This window comes from Lissotriton helveticus, chromosome 3_1 (assembly GCF_964261635.1).
Source record: "Lissotriton helveticus chromosome 3_1, aLisHel1.1, whole genome shotgun sequence".
In the NCBI taxonomy this organism is placed as follows: domain Eukaryota; kingdom Metazoa; phylum Chordata; class Amphibia; order Caudata; family Salamandridae; genus Lissotriton; species Lissotriton helveticus.
In genome coordinates this window covers 1,242,623,236-1,242,637,859 of record NC_136061.1, presented here as the reverse complement: position 1 = coordinate 1,242,637,859, position 14,624 = coordinate 1,242,623,236, and the positions used below count along the sequence as shown (strand labels likewise).

Genomic DNA, 14,624 nt, shown 5'->3' with positions numbered 1-14,624 from the left:
ATATTTTATTCTTCTTTGATTCTTTTCTCCACATGGACTTGTAAGCCAATTTTCTTCAAAAATGTGTATCTTGTATTTAGATCACAACACTACAGCCAACATGCATATTTCGTCTTTGGTACATCCCCAAAAATGACTTCCTCAGGGCTATTGCAACAATATCCACCCTTATTAATTTCCGTATTGGTATAGAGACGAGTAAGGACCACTTAAATGTGAGTCAAAAAAAACGCATATCACTTAATCCAACATCTTTTCACTGGACAATATTAGTCTCCGTCAGTATCTAGCAGCCTCTTGCTCGTGGGATCTGTATATCGTTCGGCGTTCTACTTCGCCATGGCGGTATGCGGTTTTTTGACTCACATTTAAGTGGTCCTTACTCGCCTCTATACCAATACGGAAATTAATAAGTGTGGATATTGTTGCTATAGCCCTGAGGAAGTCATTTTTGGGGATGTACCAAAGACGAAACATGCATGTTGGCTGTAGTGTTGTGATCTAAATACAAGATACACATTTTTGAAGAAAATTGGCTTACAAAGTCCATGTGGAGAAAAGAATCAAAGAAGAATAAAATATACCACGGACAATCTATTTGGACAATTGTCATTGCTTGAACTGAAATATTCATGAGTCTTGTGTAATTATATGAGAAAAGTTACATAATTCTTTGCTCAGGGAGACCAATTAAAAAGACTATGTACAAGGGAGGTTGTTCTACTTGTCTGCGAGCAGAGTGTGTACGTAGAATGCATTCTGTTCGGGAATAAGGTGTCTAAATGTACAGTTTGCTGTGAGTGTCTGAGAACAGGAAGTGTTAATGCTTGTGAGCACTGTGTGTTCTTTTACGGAATGTTTCAGCGGTACATGGGTCTGTTCATGCATCTAGAAGCAGGTTAGGCTTGTCCACTCAAATTCGAAGAACAGCTCCCATATGTGTGGGCATCTGTGAGGCGGATGGGTGAGAGCTCTGTGTGCTTGGGCAGCGTATAGAACTGTAGGCCGTGTGTAGTGAGCATTGTGTGCCTGTGAGCAGTATATGATCAACGTGAGCAGTGTGGGGGCACTGTGAGTGTCCGCGAGCAGTGTGAGGCAGGATGTGCCTCTTTGGTACTAATTACGCATCTATAGGTACCGTGTGTATGTTACAGGGCTGTGTGTATCTGTGTGCTCTGCATGGGCCTGTGAGGGGTGTGCATGTGAGCACCGTGTGTGTGAGCAGTGTGTCCCCCAGGAGTATATGCATTCATGGGAGATGTGGCCTAGCGGCTAGAGCTACTGACGTTGGAGCCTGGGGACCAAGGTTCGACTTCCGGCCGCAGGGTTTGAGTCAGCATCCTGGTATTTTGGTCAGATCCCTTTGCGTCCCATTCCCATTGCTAGTGAGCTAGGTCTGTGCTTTAGCAATACCAATACATACATCCATGAGCAGTATGTCTGTCTGCGGTGGCTTCCATATGCGAGCACTGTCTGTCTCTGATGTGCATCAGTGAGCAGTATGTATGTAAGTAATTTGCATTTGTCTGTGAACAGTATATGCGCCTGGGAGCATGAATGTGCAAATGTCTCTGACCCGCGTAGGGTCTGTGAGTAGTGTGTGTTTCTGATAGCACAATGCATCTGTGAGCCGTATGTGTATTTTTATGTTAGTAGTGTTTGTCTGTGATCGCTGACTGTCCCAGTGAGCAGTGCGTTCGTCTCTGAGGTGTGTGATTGCGTGCATATGTGAGCGATGTATGTGCGGTGACATTTGAATGAGTCTGAGAGGAGTATGTGTGTGAGCAGTGGATGCGTCTGTGAGAAGTCCCCTTTAAGCTGCAAATGCAACTGTAAGCAGGTCAGTTACATGAGAGACTTGCATGTGAGCTGTATATCGAGGTGCCAGCGTTTTTATGCTTTTGAGCGAGGTATGTGGGCGCTCTGAGTTGAAGCCATATCTGAGCACGCAATGGGCCATTGTCTTTAATCAGTGTGCTTGAGAGCACTGTATGCTTTTGTGAGCAGTGTGTGTCTATAAACAGTGTCAGCAGTTTGTATTCGAGCAGTGTATGCCTCTGTGAGCTGTATGTTTGTGAGAGAAGCATATAAGCCTCTGTGCGATGTGTTTGTGAGCTTTCTTTTCATCTGTGAGCAGTATGTATGTGGCTGCTGTGTCTTCCTGGGTTGTGTAGGCAGCTTTGAGCAGTGTATGCGTCTAGGAGTATTCTGTGAGCATGTAATATGTGAAAAGTGTTTGCATCTGTGAGCAGTGTGTATGTGGGTCCGACTCCGAGCTATAGCTAGCTCTTTTGGTATGTTATGGTATTGGTGTTTATATAGTGCTTACTGCCCCTGGCGAGGCGCTGCAGTGCTTTGTGAATGCACAGCACACTACTCTGTGCCAAGTGTTAGTGATTTGGTTGTGCTGACAGTGGTTACTTTGTCATGCTGTTTTTTATGCAGTTGGTCTGCAGTGTTAGCCTCTTTATGCACATGTATAATGCAGATTATACATTGTTCTCGCGTATTAGTGTTGTGGATGCACAGTATTATTGACTTCATGAAGCATATATACCCTACCTGCAGCCGTCATGCTGTATGGTACATATTACATGCGGAGAGTTCCCATCTCTAATCAGCTGTGGCTGGCCCCTGTCATGCAGTTCATTGTTTCTGGGGTGCGATATACCTTGGTGGCCATGCACAAGAAAGTAGAAGTAATTATCGAGCTGTTTGTCATGCATATTAAACACAATTAAAACGCTGTCATAATACCATTAACCTCATACTTGTAACACGTTGCAAAACAAAATCACACCATTAGCTGTGGGTGATAATCTTTTGTTGTATATGAGCGTTTTAATATTGTTATTAGTTGTTTGCATTTTTAGGTGAGGTGTGATGCCGCCCACATGGTTAATCCTTGTGTATTTCATCCTTAGTACAATGGCGAACCTCCTCGTTGTGGTTTGTGTAGTAATAAGTCACAACTGCTGGATTCAGCAGTGTATATTGAACCTAAAGTCAGGATCTGCCCCTGCTCTGGGATCTTCAAGGAAGCTCTCACTAGGCTTCAGCGCCTTTAGTCCATGAGAAGGTGCAGATGGTGACATGCGCTAAATACAGAGGTATGTCAAAGGGGCATTAATATTGCACCTTCCCCATCACCAGTGTTAGTGCGGTATCATTCTTCCCTACATAAGCACAGCGGTGAGTAAGAAAGGAACTTTACGCTTTCGAGGGAATCTCCGGTGCAAGGCTGGCCATAACTCCAAGCCTTTGCAAGGCGATAAGAAATAGTTGAAGGAATGATGGATACACCCTAAATTGCTTGGGGTACCTCTCTGGCTACTACCTGATAACTTATGTTGTTTTCTCTGGAATGCCCCCTCCTCGAATCTTGTTGGGATTGGATAACTTGGTCATGCAGCTTAGCGAGTCAATGTTCAATATTCATGGGAAAAGACCAGTCTGTGTTGCGTAGCTTCGTTCAGGAGTCTCGATTTCAGGTTTTGAAATGACTACTGCCCTGATGTGACACATCGAAACGAGATTTGCCCGTTAATGTACACATTCTTATTTCCTTTCATACGTGCACAGCTGAAAGCAGTCTGCCTTTGAATAATGTTGGTATATATTTTTTAGGCAGGCCATATGTGCAAACCAAAAACATATTTGCCAAAAGCTTCTCCCTTATGGTATAGAACAGGTTTACAGCTCAATTCCAAGGAGACCTACTGGAGAGCTTGCCAGTTCCTTTAGAACTATCATCCTTGATTGGTAGAGCTCTCTCGATCGACCTGACTGCATCCCCTCCATGTTGGGGTCAAGGTTCTAGACACGCAAGAGCTGACAGATCACCACAAAACCGGTTAGGAACATCGACTAATGGAACTACTTCTACTGTCAGTGGTGCTGAAGCCCAGATATTTTCAGGCGTCTTCTCTTTTTAAACGAACCATTACTAAACTAACCTGCACAACACTAACAAACACAAATATTTCAAGGGCCCAAGAAACAAAGAGCATCTTTAATTCAGCACCAGGCAGTCTTTAACCTGTATTGTTTGTTGGAGGCTACCTTGATGACTTCAACTACCAGTCAAGTACACTAGTAAAAAGTACATTTGTTTGTTTTCTTCAAAGAGCAAAACATTTCATCTCTTAAAAAAAGCTCTTCTCTCAGCGAGGTGCTGCTCAGTACATAGAGGGCCGGCTTAGCGAAGAAAGCTTCCAAGCTGCAATTCATCCGTCACCAGGGTGCTGGAATTAAGCAGCCATGGAGGACACATTTCTGTTAAAAAATGATGAGAAGGGGGAAACCATTTTATCCACCATGTTTGAATTGCATTTACATTTTTAAGGTCTTTGTTTTCTGTGTAAGACAAAAGCCCTGCCCCTATTGCAAAAAAATGGATTTTTGTTCACTCTCTGTACAACATCGTAATGTCTTTATATGAATGTTTTCAACAGTCCAGTGAAGGTGAGCAGTTCACTTTCATAAAGTGTCTGAAACAGCAGGGCACCCTGCGTTACAGCAATTTCATTAACGTTTGATCTGTGAGCTAGAAACACGTTTCTGTTAACATTGGCAAATTATGTGGCAGTGATGGATCGTCAAGTGCAGAAAATTGGGAGATGGCAAAATGAGATTTTTTAGCAAAATTTCAGGAGATGACAGAGAATTCCGCACAGTTTTCAAAAAAATCCACTTCTACGTGATCTCGTAGAAGAACCAAGCCCATAATCGATAGAACTTCACAAGTGGTATTTTCTGTGGGGCAAGGCAAGCGAAATAAAATGAAAGCCTCTCACCGACCGTAGACATGTATGCCAGTCGCGCATGTATGCCTGTGGGATGAGCAGTGACTGTATACTCTGTCTGAGCAGTGCTTGCCTGCACGAGTAGTGCTGTCACGTCTGTAAGCAGTGCTTGCACGTGCACGTGAACAACGCGTGCATGCCTGCGTGTTTCTAAACAGTGTCTGTCGGTGCAGCGCCTGCGTTCGGCTTTCTGTTGCGGTCTTCTCCTCAAGGGATGCCCGCTTCTCGCGTTTCAGTTCCCTTGGCTCGGTGTTGTCACTCTCGGCTTTAGCCTGTTAAGGTCAGCGTTTTGCAGGCGGCGCATTTCTCCTTCACCAAAGAAAGGTTGACTGTCTGTGTTGTTATTGATTTCTCCCAGTATTGCCTTCCTGCCCCCGTCTTGTCTGTAAGACCCCTCCCCCTTCGCATCAGTTCAAGTAGGACACTCCTCATGTCTGGGCAGTTGAAAATGGCGCACGTTTTATCAAACCCACAGCCATCCATCGATTTCCCGCGCGTTCTCTCCTTTTTCTCGCGTCATCTGCGGCCGCCTTTGTTTGCTTCCTTCCCTCTCTGCTCCCTGCCTGGTGCGTGGGGGCATGTGGCTGGCGCCCTCTGCCTGAAATGCATTCAGCATGTCCCCAATATGTTCTGTGCAGAGAGCTGTGCTGTCTGATAGGGTTCGATTTAAAGAGGAGTGCAGGAAAGCATTTGATAAATGAGCAGAGTTGTTTAATTGGTTCAAAAGCAGAATACAGCCACCTTGTTTTATTCTATACAAGTTGTAGGACTTGTGTATAGTTCTCATAAATGGTTCCACTTCCTCAATAGATTAGGCCCAGCATAGCACAATCTTCCAATGCTTTGCCCTGACTCGAGTACGGTTGTCACAGAACTTCTGACGCTGCTGTTCTTCCTGCGTCTCAAGTCTGGCTATCTTCTTTTTGAGTCTAGGGATAAACATGCTCGCTTCTCTGTTGGTGGAGTTGAAAGTACACCACTGCATGATATGGGAATTAGTCTTCCAGCAGGTATAGTCGACTGGAGTCTGAGCACACATCACTGTGCACTTTTTGATACGGATTAAACTCCATGTCAAGCGAGTTTCTGGGCTTGGGTCATTTCACCGGTTTGGGAGCTATAGCACCCTCCACAATTTTATTAGTCTACTGGAACCTCGGTAGGCAGGTATTGATTTGAACTATTCTTTGATGTCCACAGTGGGCCAATGCATTGGGCAAAGTTAGCCATTGGTTGCATGATCTCCAGCCTGGTGCTTCTCAGGAACAACCCCTCAAAAGACATTAGAAATCAGAAGCAATGCCAACAAAAGCAAAGAGTATTCACTGCTTTTGGACCGTGGTTTGCATTCTGCAGCTGAATGTTTCTGCTTGCGTACCTGGTGATGACCTACAAGACAAAATGAATCTATCGTGAAGTGGTGGCAGTGTCCACCACCTTAGTCACAGTTATCACTTCAACATGCTGTTCCATGTGATAAGTTTCCACGGATATTTTCACAAGTGGCAGTTGAAATAGAATATATTAGCATGGCCTTTGGCAGCAAGAAAATGGCCGACCTTGAAATTCATATTTGCTAATAGAAATGTCAATTTCTCAACTAATGTGGATCAGTGTGAGGTAAACTCTAGAGATATGAGAATTAAGGAATAGTAGCCTATCTCTAACCGCGAGTGAGTGGCCCCAATAATATGGGTAGATGTTGTAGCATTGTTGTAGCAAGAGCTTCAGCCTCTATATGAGAGTACCTCCTTTGTTGGTAACCGCCCTGGTAGTGTGTGCGGTGGAGCGAGTCTAGTCACCTGAGAGGTTAAGTGTGGCCAAAGCATCCTGACCACATGGTCTTGTTCCCACAGTTGGTGACTTCTCCATTGAAGGGCAAATATGCTACAATAGTAATGGTTACCAGAGCCTAAGTCTACAAGCCCCTTGAGTGGTTACAGTACGGTGAGTGACAAATGTAACTTAAGCTGATGGTGCCTGAATTTCAGGTCTAACTCAGAAAGATAGCTGCAATAGTTAAGTCTACTATCATGCAATCTAGGATTAGAGAAGGATGGACTTCTTGCCTAATTGCCTTGCTATATGGACATCATCACAGATTATTTTCTCTTTATTTTACGTGGGCATGTGAGCGAAGACTATTGGGGAGACCAACTGTGTTGGGCTGTGAATATCATCAATGATTTCTCATGACTCCAGTGTCTTTAGCTCTTTTCCGCGCTAGCTCTTAGACAAAAGAATGTGATGTCGTGTCTCAGGGTAGTGGCATGCATGATTTGGTTAATGTACAGATCTGCCTGTCACCCTCTTAGTCAGCCTGTAATACAAATAAAAATATATGCATAACTCACTATGTCCTCAAAGTAGCTGTAGTGGTGGAAATAAGCAAATGGAGTAGGTCCTATGATTCCACAGTTTGATTGCAGAGCAAGATTTCTGCACCAAATTAAATGTTATAAAAACATGGGCTCTACCTTAATGTGAGTGAGACTGATTGGGGGAGAACGTGCTGGGAATTAGATGTGTCTCTGTACCACTGAAGGAGACCTATCATATTGTTAGTCTTCAGTAGGTTAGGTTTTGTCCTTAATAGTCTAACTGTGCTTACGTTAAAAATTGCCTTTTACAATCAATCCACACTTGGGTTGTTTCCTCAATGCCATTGCTGAAACCATGAAAATAGCCACTTGTTTAATCTTCTTGCTTTGTTGAGTACTCACACAGTCTGCATACCACTATGTGTTTGTTTTTTACCATATATTGGCTGGCTTGATCTGGCATGCAGGGTTTAAGTGAAGTAGTTATCCATACCCCAGATGCAGTGGGCCTTTGGTGTAGTACTCAGCCTTGAGGAGGTGTCACCTCCACTGCTGCTTACTGACCTACTACAGAGCTGCAATAAACAAGACTTCAGTTTTATGTGGGTTCAGCTAGAGATGATGTTCGGGCATCGGGAATGAATTATTTCGGGAATCAGAGGTAGGTAAGAGATGTCATCGGTAGAAGAGATTTTCAGATACAGCTGGGTATCATAAGCATGGCATGGTATGTAATAGTAGATAACTTGAGTAGAAACCTAAGGCTTCACCGTAAAGTTTGAAAAGAGTCTGATCAAGAATAGAACCTTATGGATTCCTTGAAAGAGAAGGAGGGATAAGGTATAACAGATATTTTTTGTTGTAGTAAGCTATTCTTTAAGAAAGAGATGAACCAGCTAAGAACAATCCTATTTACTTCTATAGCATTAGAGCCAGCCTTAGTGGGCTGTACCTGCCATTAACGGCCTGCTTCGGCTCAGGCCTTTAACAAGGGAGAGGACCCGCTACAGAGGGCTCTAAGGTAGAATGTTCTAATTTGTAAAACAAATGCCTCATGGAGTTGAAATCCTCTCGGGTTCTGTGAGGCCTTGCTGTGAACATACATTGGAATGTTGATGCTCCGGCTTCTACCAGCAATTAGAAGCCCGGAGCACTTCACTTTCTTCAATGGAGTGCTCAACATTCTAATGTTCTAATATACGTTTCTTAATTATATGAATAAGGACGATTTAGCATTCATAGTCTGCATGATGTTGGTGTAATTCACTTGGATGCAAATGGCATCTGCAAAGCTTAGGTTGCATTGCTGTGCCTATGCTCTGCTTGTTGTGCTTGTTTCTGTACGCTTGTGGAAAGTGGTGTTTGCTGCCTGGTCTGCCTCTGCTCTTCGTCATATGACTAAACTAGCCAAACAGTGAATATTCAGTATATTCAAACAGAGCAACATTTTTTTATGATACATGAGCATTATGTTCTGTTCATAGATTTGTATACCGACGTATTGCCATTAGTAAGATCCTTGTAATAATGTCTGCTTATTTTTGCAGGCAGAAGTGAGCATTTGTGTGTTGATCAGATTTCAAAAGATAAGTGTGTGTTAACCTGTGTTTTCTCTCCCTCTTGCAGCGGTGATTGTAGGTGGGGTGGTGGGCGCCCTATTTGCTGCTTTCCTCGTCATGCTCTTGATCTACCGGATGAAGAAGAAGGATGAGGGTAGCTACACACTGGAAGAGCCGAAACAGGCGAGCGTCACGTACCAAAAACCTGAAAAGCAGGAAGAATTTTATGCATAGACTCGGACACTGCCTCGAGTGCCTCTTCTTGCTCCCTCTCACAGTTTCCTTCCTGTCCTTTTTTTATTGTTAATTTTCTTTACTTTTCCATGTTTTTTTTTATTTTTTAAAAATTTTCATTTGTTTCTGATTGGACTGTGAGTCAGGTAACAAACATAATTTTCTATTTTTTTTTTCAAATTTTAATTAATGAATTAAGTACCTATTCCACTGCTTGACACATTCCTGGTGCACCGCATTCTCTGAGGCTGCAATGTGCCGAGAGGAGATCCAAGGGGAAATGGATTTTTGTACTGGTTCAACGGCTCGCAGGACCCATGGGCCTCGCTCTCTGCTCTGGCAATTGGTACGACTTTGGCCCACACATGGCAGATGATGGCGCAGTGCTGGTCCAAAGCCACTGGACTGGGGTTCGTGATAGGAAAACGCTGCCGTCTCCCCATCCATGTCAAGCCTTTACAAAAGCACAACACAGTCTGCCAACGCCGGTGTAGGAAAGAGGTGATATTGAAGATATCTCCCAGATGGCCTACAATGTTTCACTTGTATGTATCACCCACTTGGAAAGGTGGCTGTTCTTGTAACTCTTTCCAAATCTTTGTCTACTTCAACGCTTTCATGAGATCTTACTCGTTCTGTTGATGGTGACTGTGTTATATGGTGCTAACCTCATACCAAGCACAGGTGAAATGGTGGCAGCATTTTGTCTTCATGTGTTCCTTACCTAGGAAAGGGGGATGATGGAGCACCCCAGTTTTGTATTTTTCACTCGCACCACGTTGTTCCTTTTTATGATTCTGCTACACAGTGAATGAGACCTATATGGATGTGAATGGATAACAAATGTGAGCTGTTCAGTACAATATTTTAGCATTTTGCTTCTGCAGCATCCTTTCATCCCATGCGCATCCATCCTGAGACCCTTCCATTCCTAGATCCTTCTATCACCAGATAACACCAGCTTCATGTCAAACCCTTTTATCCCTGGTACATTAATTCCCAGATCCTGCCATCACCATATCTATCTAATCCCTTTAGTCTATCCATGTGCCACCCATACTCCCCATTCTACTTTCCCACTGGTTCACCAATCTTGTCTGTCTTTAACTTTCTCCCTTATTCACTCTTCCTTTAGATTTCTCCTTTTCATCTAGTTTGTTTTGTTGTATCTCTCTTCCACCCGTTTCACATAACTGTGTAGTTAGGTCAAGTTACCTTTTTTGTTATTAAACAGAACATTCTTTGCCATTTTTTAAAATTGTTTTTTAATTTTCTGGTCTTTTTTTATTTCATTGTGCCCTAGAAGCTGAAGGTCCGCACTTCTCACCCTCCAACTCCATGGTAACCTCATCCCAAAAACGCGGTTCACACTTTTTTTGCATTGTCCATAATGCTAGTGTGAGGCCTAGGGCTTGGTATTATGTTCTTCCTGCTGGAAATGAGCGAGATTTGCCTGGCGACCTTCTGCCTTTTAGTTACATCATTTAGCAATGGCTGCATGCCCGAAAATCTCTGGCAAAACAATTCAGTTGCTTAGTGGACCCACCAGGATGTGAACCTGTGATCATGAGGTCAAACACAGGCTCCTACAGTGGATGCATTTATCTACTAAGCCACCAGACCCAGCTCTTTGTTGGAATTCTCCTTTCCTCTTGATCTTTTCAGTGCTATGTCCATCTCAGTCCTCAGCAGCAATGGCCCCACTATAGTCCTGCTCTCTGAATTATGAAATCTAGATTATTTTTTTGGGGGTGTTAGACTCCTCCTTTGCTTCAGAAGTCCCCCTAGCCGTGTTTGTTTAGTTTTGTTAAGATTCACAGAGAAGATGTACATCTTTTTAGAAGATAAGATAAGACAACTGAGCTGTAAGATTTTTTTAAGTCATCTGCCATTTTCGGATCAGAGGCGAAAATCTGAAGATGCTTTGGAAGTGACTGGCTCCACCCAAACCTTGCTTCGGAGCTAAGATTAGCTTACTATGTCTAATGCCCGGGCAGATTAATCCAAACAGATCATTTTTGGAACCCGCATCCATCTGCTCGCCCTCAAAACGATAGTGCCAGCTGCTTTAAAATCTTTGCCTCTAGCTCAGTGACCAGAGCTTTTGCTAAGATGTACAGATGTATTAAACTTATGGTGAGGTAAAAAATATGTAAAGTAGTGATAGGTGAAGAAAAATGGGAACAGGTAAATAAAAAGGTGGTCATCCGCTTTCTGAGAGATAACTGTTGGAATTCATGTCACAGAAATCTGCTGTTTATCAAACCAATAACAACAGCAGCAGTGGCCAAGCAGTGAGTGTGATAGTCAGTAGTTGTGTTGGTACTGGCAATGGCAGCGCTGGTAGGAGCAAAGGGTGGTGCAAGCGGTAGTGCCCTGGCACATATGTTTTTTTTTTACAAATTAAGCACTGCCATGTAAACAAATTCAGTATAGAATGCAATTGTGTTCAGTTATTTGATAAACAGCAAAGGTAATATATGGAATTAATAGGAAATATTATCTTGTATTTAACATCCACTAACCATGACGAGTAGTAGATATGCATTAAAAAAACTGGGCCTGTCAAAGGGTTCAACACACGCCTGAATTATTCAGCAAGATGCTCAAGAAGATGAATTGGGAAATACATTACTCCACTTAAGAAAAGGCCAAGAAAGTATATATTAATTGGAAAACAAAATTGATTTGATTGAGTGTGATCCCCTTCAAAAACAGAGCTAAATGTGCATTCCACAGTGTTAAAAATCAATATTTAAAAAAAAAAGAAATGATATGCACTATAAGGTCGATGTTTTATATTGACTAAAGACGTGCACCAGTGACAAAAACAGCTTGCTTTTAGTAACTGAGCCTTAAAACTGCTTATTTGTATTTTGAAAAAAGGACGTGTAGCATTAAAGAAACTTTTTTCACCACATATCTTAAAGCTTCTTATGGTCCCACATTCAGAAAGCTCCACTACGTTCTGGCAGGGTGACGTTCTCTTTTGTTGCTTCAAAGTTAAGATTCCCCTGGAAGTTAGAACATATACGAAAGTCTTGTTTTTAAGTTAATGCTGACAACATGGCTTTTTGTAAACGATGCTTAGTTTTTATCTCTTCAGCAACATACTTTATGGTCTAGCGCTGGGAATCCCATTGGAACGTCAGTGCACTTAAAAAAGGTCGATATTCATTCATAGAAGTGTGTGCATGTGTAGATGTGTGCGTATGATTTCCCATGAGACTTTAATGGCATTTCCTCTCCCCTTGGAGACCACATTTGCTTTTTTCCCTTCAAAATATAGTGGCTTTACCAGGGAGCCAATAACATTCTATTTGTATTACATGTTAATCAATTTGCTAGCTCCAATTTTCTTAAAGTGATGTTGAAAAATTCCCGTTAAAGTTGGCCTGCGAGGACGGAGATATTGCAAAATAAGGTCAGAGGGATCAAGATTGCAGATAAACAAGAGTTATTGAATTCTGGACTAGAACCACGGTGACAGGTAGTTCTGCAGTTAGTTTTGTTCCAGAGCCAAAGGCCGAGTGTGCTGGTTACTTCTTGTTATGCACTCTGCTAACTTTTTCTCCTCCCTAAACAAGTGACATTTTGTCACCTAGCATTTCTCGGCAGAGACACCCTATAAGGCTTGTACTGGCATTTAGCATCCCATAGGTGGTGCCGCCCAACTCCGCCATCCAGTCTTTCCTAACACTATAAATGATCAAGGTAATGTTCTTTCCAGCAGCTAGGTGGCATTGTGGAAGTCCTTTATTACCATGTGCAGAAGTACAATTGTTTAAACCTCCTAATATCCATTTGAAGACATACCTATATGTATGTCAGCAACATGAAATATACCATGGAGTTGAAGGAGCAGCATGTTTGGCATATGAAGATGGGCAAAATGTTTCTCACTCCTCGTCTTTTAGTCTGTCTGAGTATATAATGTAAATATTAGACTAGTTTGCAGATTGACTGGTACTAGTTGCAGTGTGCAGTGTTCAAGGTCTGCTATAGATGTCCAAGCAATTTTGGTGATATCCTGTTTTGGAAGACTAGTTGACTTTCCTCGTCTCAGCTGTATTTGCAGTTTGTTCTGCCCATCATCACAACAGCCACAATAATATTACCCACATCCTTCCTTTGAAATGTGGGGTTTGTAAAATGTCCACCACAAGAAACCTTGTCCCGCACTTTCTTTGTTTATCCTATTGTGGAAACAGGAACTGAGAAACAATGTCACTTCATGGAATGAAACCCAAGTGGGTATAGGGTTACCCTTTGTATTAAAAGGGCTCATTTCCTCACTTTCAGTTTTTTAGATATACTTTTTCATGTGTTTCTGCCTGTTTTTACCAGCTTGCTTGTTTACCTCTCATTTGCAGGGTATGATGTACAAACACAGGATTTTTAGCCGGACTCGCAGTGAATTCCTACCATAATGCTGCAGCATGTTTCCTGATTCCTGCCTCACATCCTGTCAGCGGAATGTAAACACATTGTATCACATTAGAATAAAGACATTTTTTACATTCTTATATTAATAATTTGTAATGGGGGGTGGAGGGTGAGATGGCTGTGGTTCCAAATCCATTAGCAACCATTTCAAAACCAATTAGAGGGATATTTTGGATGTTTCAAAGGACCCTTTTAAATCTCTCAAATATGTCATCAAGTTCACAGATGTTTTTGTTGTTGTTGCAACACAGTGCAGGGAATACATTTTTCCCTCCGGAAAAAAAGCACTGCCCCTCTCCAAGCAAACGTCATAGGATGGCTCTACTTTAATCACATTTCATAATTTTCACTCGCAGTTCCCTAATTATAGAAACAAGAAGCATATTTCTAACCAGTGTACTTTACCTGGAATATGTGTTCTCTTAACCCTCGACTTTACACTGTAAATAAACCGTCAGAAAAGAAATTTGGGGAAAAGACATTGATGTGGACACTAACAAAGTGATTTCCCAAGAAGATTGTAAAGAAAAAGAATATAAGAGAAGTGCATCTAAATTCTCTTATGACGTTCTTCCGGAGTGGAGCCATGCCAGGAGAAAATTCTATTCTTTAGAAGTAGTCAAATTGTAGGAAAATTTATTATCACCCAATATGAAGAATTCGAAAACTGCATGTAAATATTTTTATTAGGAAACATATCTTAAACAAAATTTTTGTATGTACGTAACTCTATCCTAGAGTTTAGTATTTAAAAGCTTAAAAGCGTCTGTTCAATCTGTCTAACTGTCTTGTTTTTGTTCAGAGACAATGGCCAAATTTAAAGTAAATGAATAAACTAAACAAAAGGAAAATATTGACATTGCCAATAAATCTAGCACTGTAATAATGGTACCGTCTTTTTTAATTTTATTATTTCTGTACCGTGCTCATTTATAAAAAGAAATAAAGTTGATTGAAATTATATTTATTTTGACCCATGTGATCAATTTTGTGCTTTTTTTGTTTTTTAGCAAAACAATTATATTTCCTAACATAATGCATGAACACCACTCAATAGAATAATGAAAGGCTTCACAACAGAGCCAAAGAACATGCAAAGGCTGTTTGAATTCTCACTCCTACCTATTGCATTAAAGGATTACAGCGAATGGCCCTGATGATTTGTACAAATGCAAAATGTAAGAATATTGATGGAATGAGTGAAACAATGGGTGAGTCCTATCTTGTTTATATACTGCCCCCATCCTAAAATTGACTAA

General features: G+C 41.8%; 1 protein-coding gene across 1 annotated transcript in view; it reads left to right on the top strand.

Annotated features, from left to right (window-relative positions):
* SDC3 (syndecan 3) overlaps positions 1-14,328 on the top strand; it is a 438,586-nt gene extending 424,258 nt beyond the window's left edge. The window contains exon 6 of the mRNA XM_078681882.1: positions 8,753-14,328. Coding sequence (XP_078538008.1) covers positions 8,753-8,919 — 167 coding nt within the window. The 3' untranslated portion in view covers positions 8,920-14,328. The remainder of the gene's footprint in view (positions 1-8,752) is intronic.
* Positions 14,329-14,624: the final 296 nt, after the last annotated feature.